This window comes from Arachis ipaensis, chromosome B4 (genome assembly GCF_059453495.1).
Source record: "Arachis ipaensis isolate K30076 ecotype BB chromosome B4, ASM5945349v1, whole genome shotgun sequence".
Lineage (NCBI taxonomy): Eukaryota > Viridiplantae > Streptophyta > Magnoliopsida > Fabales > Fabaceae > Arachis > Arachis ipaensis.
Window position 1 is genome coordinate 116,021,837 of NC_142439.1, and position 9,104 is coordinate 116,030,940.

At 31.6% G+C, this 9,104-nt stretch overlaps 2 protein-coding genes across 3 annotated transcripts; one reads left to right on the plus strand and one right to left on the minus strand.

The window, feature by feature from the left end:
* The first annotated feature begins 222 nt into the window (after positions 1-222).
* LOC107639695 (kinetochore protein SPC24 homolog) lies at positions 223-5,255 on the plus strand. 2 transcript variants are annotated; one of them, XM_088485941.1, is made up of 7 exons: positions 223-733; positions 2,519-2,646; positions 3,436-3,663; positions 4,321-4,462; positions 4,585-4,686; positions 4,792-4,865; positions 4,969-5,255. In XM_088485941.1, exons 3-7 carry the CDS (start codon positions 3,486-3,488, stop codon positions 5,082-5,084), a joined length of 612 nt encoding a protein of 203 aa, XP_088342067.1. In that variant the 5' UTR covers positions 223-733; positions 2,519-2,646; positions 3,436-3,485; the 3' UTR covers positions 5,085-5,255. The 2 variants fall into 2 exon arrangements, with proteins under 2 accessions (XP_088342067.1, XP_020977088.1); XM_021121429.2 differs by having other exon boundaries at positions 234-733; positions 2,519-2,563.
* A 376-nt stretch (positions 5,256-5,631) lies between these two features.
* On the minus strand, positions 5,632-8,821 carry LOC107637993 (gamma-interferon-responsive lysosomal thiol protein-like). The gene is made up of 5 exons (XM_016341202.3): positions 8,515-8,821; positions 8,077-8,142; positions 7,312-7,452; positions 6,493-6,585; positions 5,632-6,063 (listed from the first exon to the last, which is right to left on the minus strand). Exons 1-5 carry the CDS (start codon positions 8,800-8,802, stop codon positions 5,986-5,988), a joined length of 666 nt encoding a protein of 221 aa, XP_016196688.1. The 5' UTR covers positions 8,803-8,821; the 3' UTR covers positions 5,632-5,985.
* Positions 8,822-9,104: the final 283 nt, after the last annotated feature.

Here is a 9,104-nt window from a genome sequence, read left to right on the forward strand (position 1 = left end):
GCCTCTGAAATTTGTACTTGTTCTCCAAATTATCGACCTTGTTCTTATACTGCTGTTATGTAGGACATTTCATTAATTATTTAACTTTGACACTATATTAAAGCTAAATGAATTTTTTTTTGAATTCAAATAGGATACTTTAAACTTTAAAGACCAAAATAGAATTATGGCCAAAGACTAATTTAATACTTTACCATTTTAAAAATTGGCTAAAAATCATTGAATCGGCTGGACGAACTGAATCGGGACCCCATCGGATTTCTTGAAGCGACGTGGTTTCTTTGTTAAGAAAAAGAACGCGCCAGTTTCTCTTCGGTCCTCACCCAGTCACCCCCATTCCTCTGCGCTGCAGTCCCCCACCCCCAAATCACAACCCTAGGTCACAGAAGTCTTCCCCACCGCCGCAGGGAGTGAGAATCACGCCACCGCCCATTGCTCTCAGTCACCTTGAAACCTTCAACCAAGCTTCCCTCTCTCAGAGAAAGAAAAAAAGGTGACAAACCCTAGCTTCCATTGTTGCCGTCGTTCTTCTCACCGCCGCCGTCCCGCCGTTCTTCGCCAGCTTCTTTTCTTCGCGCGTCACCAGCTTCTTTGCCTGGTCCAGTTTCGTCGTCCGTTCCATCGCCAGGTCCAGCTTCGTCGTCCGTCGTGTGCTCGTCGCTGCCGCCAGCTTCTCCACGTCACATTGTTGCTCCCTCTCCTTCCTACTCTGCTCGTTCGAAGACCACCGAAGGTTAGTTAATTTTTCTTGCTTACTTTTTTTTTGTTTCTAATCAGTTGTTTATAAGAAAATGTGATTTGGTTAATTTAGTTTTAATGTGTTCAGAATGATTTTGTTAAAAAAAAAAAAATTAGTTAATTTTGTGTGTCTTTGTGAACTCTGATCTCTTATGATATGTCGTCCGTCGCTCTAACTCAAATCTCTGCTCACTGCCCTCGCCGAAGGTAAATCAGTCAGTGCTTGTTCTTGGACTCTTGGTTGATTAAGTCTGTTACTGGCTTACTTCTTGATGATAAATTGATACTGATTCTTGTGATAAATTGATACGGGCTTGTTGAATTGATGCTTAGTGAATTTACTGGAATTTGGTTTCTGTAGGAGAAGCATTATATCTCTACTACTATCTGTGTTCTCTTTTTAATTACAATTTGATTTCATTATATGTGGGGTTTTGTGGCCATTCCTTTGCAAAATCATAAAAGAAGTTTTGTAATTAATCATTATTGAAAACAAAAATGAATGTCACTTTGGCATTTGATTAGCGATTTTGCTATCAACATGTTATTTCCGTTAATAAATCTTTGGAATTGAATTACAGGTTTCTTAATTCTTATAGGAGTTAGTTTCTTAATCTTGTGCTTAGATTGTAACTGTTAATTTCAGTTATGGATGATAATATAAATCAAGAGGCATTTGCTCATACTAATAATATTTTCTGCCAATCAAGAAGCATTTGCTTAGATTGTGACTATCTTCCATTTTTTCTCTTCCAATATGCTCTGTTGGGACTGTTTTCTGCCTCAGTCATTATATGCTGAATGTTTTCATTATTCTCTTCCAATTGGGGATTGTATTCTCTTCCATTTTTTCTTTTCCAATATGCTCTGTTCACCACACAGGAGATTTGTGCAGTTGGGTGTGGTCAGGTATGATCGTTATTTTGTTTTATTTTATTTTTCAATTTGATGATATCTTTGATCTTTGTTGCCTGTGTTGGTGTTTGTTGATGGCCTGGAGTTTTGAGCTGTTTGTTAGATATGAGTTTAGATTGTGATAAATTTTGATAACTATTGTGTTTTGAGAAGGTTTGGTTTAGTGATTAGGTTGAGCTTAATTGCAAAAGAGGTCTTGCTACTCAGTTGTAAGGATTGTATAGTATTAACTTATTAAATGATTATAATTGCATTTTGTTTGAACTTATTAACTTATTAAATGATTAGGTTGACTTACTGAATAGTATTCATTGATTGGAATTGCATTTTGCTTTAGATGGTGATGATTTTCTTATGGAATGACTAAGTTTGTGTTAGACTACAAGTATGTACTAGGGTGTTTATTTATAATTTATTTATTATTTTATTATAAAACGGTTTTTCCGGTTGGACTACGATTAAATCAATTGGACCAGTAAACCAGTGAACCAGTGATCGGAGTGGTTTGATGACCGGTTCGGTTTTTAGAACCTTGCAAACATAAAAAACTCCCATGATGCTACGGTGCACCATTACCAATGGCTAAACCCTAGCACACCTCTTTGGCCGCTTTCGTTGCTTACTTCCGGATTGGAGAGCATTAGGAACGGGCTCCGCGTTCTGTATTTCTTAGTTTCGTTTAATTATACACATTATTTTCCAGCAAGAACAAGTTTCAAATCATGGTTTAAAGCTGCTGCAAGTGCAATATGATTTTGGCATTCAAGTTATTATTTTATCTTGTACAGTTTTGTATGCAGTTCATCCATATTTTCTTTTTCTATTTGCCGTTGATTACCCTTGTCCTATCTTTATGTTTTAATAGGATTGGAACCAGGGGAGACAGTAATTGCAGCCGTCTTACATCTGGGTATGCTCCATTTCGTTCAAAGCTTCTACCTTTCGTGGATGATTACTGTTTTAGAAAGCTAGGTAGCTGCTGCTGCATAAACAGTAAGAATCTCACTTCTTCAGGTTTTTGTAGCCTCTTGATTTTGTTTTTAACTACTTCTTCATGCTTGGTGATTTGTTCAACTCAAACTCCGCGATTCAAATGTTTGACAAATTAAATAATTGACATCAGTGCTTGGGCCTTAAATAATAAGTAATATGTACTGTGTAAAGGTATGTGTAATGTAATTATATTTTCCTGTGGTCCGCTGAAATGAATAAGAATGTTGAAGAATACAATGATGTAGTAGCATCATCATGACACTAATTAATTTCTGGGCATATATATAGCATGAAATATATTGAAATGTTTAAGAATAATAAGAAGGACAAAAGAACACAGTGGAGTCTTAAATATATTGAAATATTTAAGAATGCCACAATATGGATGATTCCCTATCCACTTGAAACTTGTGTTGATATGTAATTTATTTTCCAGAATCAAGGAGTTTGACTACAAAATTGATACTAATTCTTCTCATGATTTTAATTACAATTCGGGACTTCCATCCATACTTGATCAACTTTGAAAGTGAAGTAAAGTATCTCAAATTTGACAACTTGAGGGTTCGGACTTCTGTGTGTGTGTGTGTGTGCGTGCGTGCGTGCGTGCGTGCGAGCGAGCGAGAGCGAGAGAGAGAGAGAGAGAGAGAGCTTGTTATGTGAAAATGAGAGTTTGGTTTGTTCAGTTCAGTTTATGAAAAAAAATGACACCCCTAGTTCTTTTTCCTGCTAGAACATATATTTGTGTCTCTTGTTTTCTAATTTCTATTTACTCTTGGTATTGTGAAGAGGAACGCACAGAAGAGACTACCTTTCCCTTTTTCCCACTCAGATTTCCAATGGTGGATCCTTCTAGAACCATCGACGTAGAGAAGTTGATCTCCTGGTGCGACGACCTTGTCAAGATTCTGCCGGATCAGCACGACATCGACAACCTTGCTCTATGTCTCCAACGCACTACTTCCCTCTCTTCCACCTGCAATTCCGACCTCAACCATGTCCGCAACTTGCTCCAAGGTCTTTTTCATTCCTCCAATTTTTGTTGTTCTTTTTAACTCATCTTGTGCCGCGATTTTGTTCCATTTTAGTAGGTACTATTCAAATTTTGCAATGCAATGGTAGAAAGAGAAAAGGTGGGAATTTGAGAATTTTATTTTGTTCAAAAAATTCATTTTATGATGATGAGGGGTATGTACATTGGTTATTTGGTTACCTCGGATGTCGTAGCTGCTAATGTTGCAACTTTGATGAAGATGTTGATCTTCAATTTCTGGTATCAACTCACAAGTCTTTCTTATGATTTTGAACATTTGAACAATATCATACATATAATTCATTTAAAAGCAGAGCATAAGTTTTAAGCAATGTCTTTCTATTTTACAAAGCTAGCAAATTTGCCTCTATGGTTTACTTATATACAATATAAGTTCAGTCTAAATTATGACAATCTTACATGGAAAGGTGCAAGTTCCTTAGATTTTATAATCTTTGCCTCTGATTCACTCATTAATAGGTTTAATATGTACTTGTGCCTTCTCTGTGATTGAAGAAAGAACTCCATTACAACCAATTCTATTTTATATCTCCCCATTCGAATTCAAGTTATCTATTTCATGATAATTATGATGAGTGGGCCTTCTAGCTGTATGGTTGATTAGTTTGTATGCGAATCAGATTGTCAGAAAAAGATAGATGCATGCAAGCAGAAAAAAGAGGAAGCTAGATGTGAGAGTGCTTCTGATGCAGAACTAGACCTTCTTCAGAGAGAGCTGGATGAGGAACTTGAGAAAGAGAACTTTCTGAAAGAGGAATTTAGATAAGTGTCTAGATGTTTTCATATTTCTAATTGTGTATTCGTGTGTGCGTGTTTTTCTCGTGATTGCCGACTTTCTGGATGACATATCTTCTTAGTTCTTACCATCTATTTTGATTCAACACAACCATTGGGGTTGAGTTTAATGAACTAATGCAGCAGCAAAATTCTGTCCAAGAGCGAAAGAAGGCTTTATTGAAAATTGACAAAGATAAGCGAAGGAAAGAGTAAGTAAATTGTTATAAACTAGTGAGAAATCTTAACTTATAGTCTTATACACAATTCCATATAGATTAGAACATAAAGAATTGCATTATTCTCTTGTGTTTCAGGAAGCTACTTTCAATGTATGCTTGTGTCTCAAATATTTTACCAGACTTGGATGATCCCTCCAAAATTTCAGGCTGTATCCTTTTGTTGAGTTTACTATTCTTTGTTCCTGCATCTCTTTCTTCCTTTTTAGGTCCTTTAGAATGCAAAATATGCTTGTTCCTTAATCATTATTGCAGATATTGTTGACAAGGATAAAAATGCAGCCGAGAAGTTTGAATATGACACATCAATGATGACTCCCCTTGATGTATGTAGTGACATTTGGAAAAGAATAAGTGCAGATTTGTGTTAAACAACAAACATGTCTGTTTTTCAGATGATTATTGTAACTATATAATTTCCCAACTTTGAGTGACATCATACTATCATAGAATCATGTCGTCACTTGTTCAATGGTGTAAGAATTTATGTTATATGCTAATTTAACATGAATGACAATCCTGCAATGTTTATTTTTTGACTAGTTAGCCAGGAGAGTATACCTTTAGATATTCAATTTCATGGATTGTTTTATGCCTAGAATCAGATAATAGTTTGATTCGTTACAATTTGATGAATATTTTGTGTTAATGTTTTCATATATTAAGTTGACACATACTTTATAAAAAGAAACTCATTTCTTGTGCATTTGAAAAAGGGTGTAAACAAATAGCACATTTCAGCAGAAGTGTGTTTCATCTCGATGATTAACACATTGTAGCAACTTTAATTTCATCCTAGCATTGCTATAGACTTTGTAACTGTGTCCCACACTATTAACCATTAAACGGCCAACGGTTTTATTATGATTAAAGTTGTAATATACACTTCAGTAACAACCCAAAAAGAATAAAAAAGAATTGTTTAGTCATATAATAATATGGATATGATGGATCATGTAAAATGGACCATATAAGACGGGGAAAATGGTATTACCGTATTAGGCATAAAATAAAAAAATGCACAACAGAAACAAATAATAATATTAATATATGCTATCCCTGTTTAATTGTTGTCATTGATTTCTTAATACCCAGAACTATTACACATATGGTGACATTTCACTGCCTAGTACTAGTAGGGTGAACTATAGAAAAATAAAATAATATTATAAGGCTTTTTTGTTACTACTGCACATCTTCTCTGTTGAGAGCTTGGCCATGGTTGATTGGCTCATATAGTCATAGCATAGTGTATAGCCTTTTATTTCATTTCTAATGATGTTTGCATGCTTCTGGCATGGAAGAGCCTCTATAAGAATTACAAACGTAGCTTGTGAAATTTTCATATTCCTGAATGAAACAAGCAATAAACTTTAACTTAAGAGAACTTTTGTAAAACAATAATAAACCAAACCACAGATTAAGAGTTATATATATGTAGGATGTGCTTATTCTTCATAAAGGACATATTAAATATTTTTAAAAAATAAGTATAAAAACTACTTTTTAATTAGTCAATATAAGCTAATTTTTTTTATTGTAAAATTATTTTCTAACTCATTTTTTGAAGGATTTAGAATTTAGTATTTAGAATTTAAAATTTAAAAATTAAAATAAAAATTAATGTAAAATATCTATTGATATTAACTTAAAAAATTTAGCTGCCTAATTGAACTCTTTTTAAAAAGGTATACAAGTATTCCTCATATGTTTCAAGTTTCATTATCTGATAGAAACAATGAGAAAGCTAAGGGAAAAATGAAGGAAATGCACAAAAACCTTTCCAATTGATTTATTGTTTACCACCACCACTGGCAACAATGTGTGAGGTGAATGAAGAAGTGCAGTTTCATTAATATGTTTTCGTCCAAGCTGCATAGGCCAAATTCAAATTAAAATTTAATGTTAAAACATCATAGATAAAGTGGATATTGAATTACATTTATCTATTATCTATTATATATATATAAAAGGGATATAAGAGAAGTTTGGTATACAAATTTTCTTTTCTGAAATACTAATTATTATATATAACCTATAAAAAAATATATTTTTACTATTTTAAAGACTCAAACCCAAACCTTTTTTTGTTAAAATTTAAAATATTTACTATCTTGACTAACATCATATTTGTTATTATTATATATCTTGACTAACACATTGATACTTATTGATACACTGTTATATCTTTTTTATGCCATTAGATAAAATGAGGAATTATAATATCGAGTCCAACACACTCCATAATAATAATACTTCTATGTGCTTTTCTTGTTATAGTATGTATATATATTTTACTCAATTCCGTTTCAACCGTGACCTTTAAATATTTATACTTGAATCACAAATATAAAGTAGATTTGTATACATATATATAGAATATGATATTAAAGATTAATTTCACTTCGAAAATTGTTAAAACTAAATGTATATAAAAAATGTTTAACGAAACTAAAATTTTAAACTACCATGTTTTATAGAGACAAAAAAATTATTTAATCATTTAAAAAAAATAAAAAAAACACATCTTTTATAGAGTACTTTCTCTTCTAAATTGTTTTGTTTAATATTTATAAATGGATAGAAACATATCGTAACCTCGGTTCCATTTCCTGTGTTATGGCATTTGAGAATAGGAGCATTAGGCAAACCTAATGTGTTGAAGCATTCCTCCCAATTCTTTTGTCTTTTTTCAATTGCTAGAAGCTCCAAGCACTCAATCAAAGCATAGTATTTGTTCTGCATCATATAAAATAAATAATTTGTTATTTTAGAAAGCTATGATCCAATTGAAACAAGATTTTTAGAACATGTTTCATTTTGTTTTAATTGCTCTGATGGTCTCTTAAATTTTACCAAAATTTTAATTGAGTTTTTATAATTTAAAAATTTTTAAATAAATATTTTTAATTAATTTTTAGTAGTTATTAGATTTCAGAAAAAAACATAATTATAGAATATTTATTTATAAAATATTTCACAATTCTTTTTAGCATCCAAAAAAAAAAGAATTTAATTTTTATGCATTAACAGTGTAATTTTACACATGCATCTAATTACGTAATGCTACATCAGTATAAATAACTACCTTTTACATTAATCGAGTAAATGGTCATCCAAAAGAATGAATGTGATTAAGATTATACGACTGTATAAAACGTTTTATATTATCAGTGTATTAAAATTAAACTTAAAAATAAATATTTCAAAAATATTTTATATTTTAACAGAAAATAATTAGTAAGGTTTAATTGAAATTTATAAAAAAAAATTTAAAAATTTAATGAAACTATATATAAATAACAATAAGCCTTTTATTTTTACTATCTTCAGGTTAATTGTAGACAAATCATGTGCACTCACCACATCATTCAAAATGTTGATGGCACAGCTTTCCACCGAATTAAGCTCACATTCATCTGGGCCATTCTATTACAAAGTGAAATATTAAAAAAAGAATAAAAAAATATATAAATTAAACAAGAAATGTTCAAAAACATTGTGAAAATTGAAATAAAAAGTCATTGTTAGAAAATTTGAAGCTTGAACAATGTTTCCCCTGTTTAAAGTGAAAAGAAAAGAGACTCCTAGAAAGCATATTGAAAGAACAAACTGAATGTACAACACTAAAAATACAAAGCAAATGGAAATCATGATCAAAATTCACAAAAATTTCTGATTAATTCTTAGGAAGTTTCATGATCTAGTCAGATATAATAAAACAGTATTTAATTCTTTCAGCATAACATAAATACTTCTATATGTACAATAATAGAAATTAAACAAATTAAAACACAAAACCTGGCAAATTATGGAATTATTAGTGTCATTGTTGATATAAGCATTGGCCCAAGGAACGAGTTGGAGATTGATAATGTTGATAAGACCATTGTAGAATATTTCCTGGAGATTCTTAATAATGAAAGTTGAACATGGCTGGCAAAGGCTTCCATAGTACACTGAGAGATTAACTTTCATAATATTAGTCTCATCAACAATGTTGGCATCATGTGAATCACAAGGGTATGAATTAACACCACTAGATTCATCCATGAAAATCAAAAGGGTTTGTGCTACAACAATGATCATTATTCCTAGTTTTAGAGAAACAACCATTTCTTTTTTTTTTTTTTTTTTTGAGCTTGTGTGTTCCGGAGTTATTAGTTGAGTTTGTCACAAGATGGTGACTACATTTAAATCATTAAATAACATCAATTTGAATTTAATTTCTATGTATTTCGCTACGAAAGTTTTATATTGTTATAGAAAATATAATAAATATAGAATGAGACTTCAAAGTAACTAGGAGGACTTTTTTGCTGTGTCTTGGAGTTATTATTTGAGTTTGTCACACGATAGTGACTAAATTTGAATCATTAAATAACATTAAT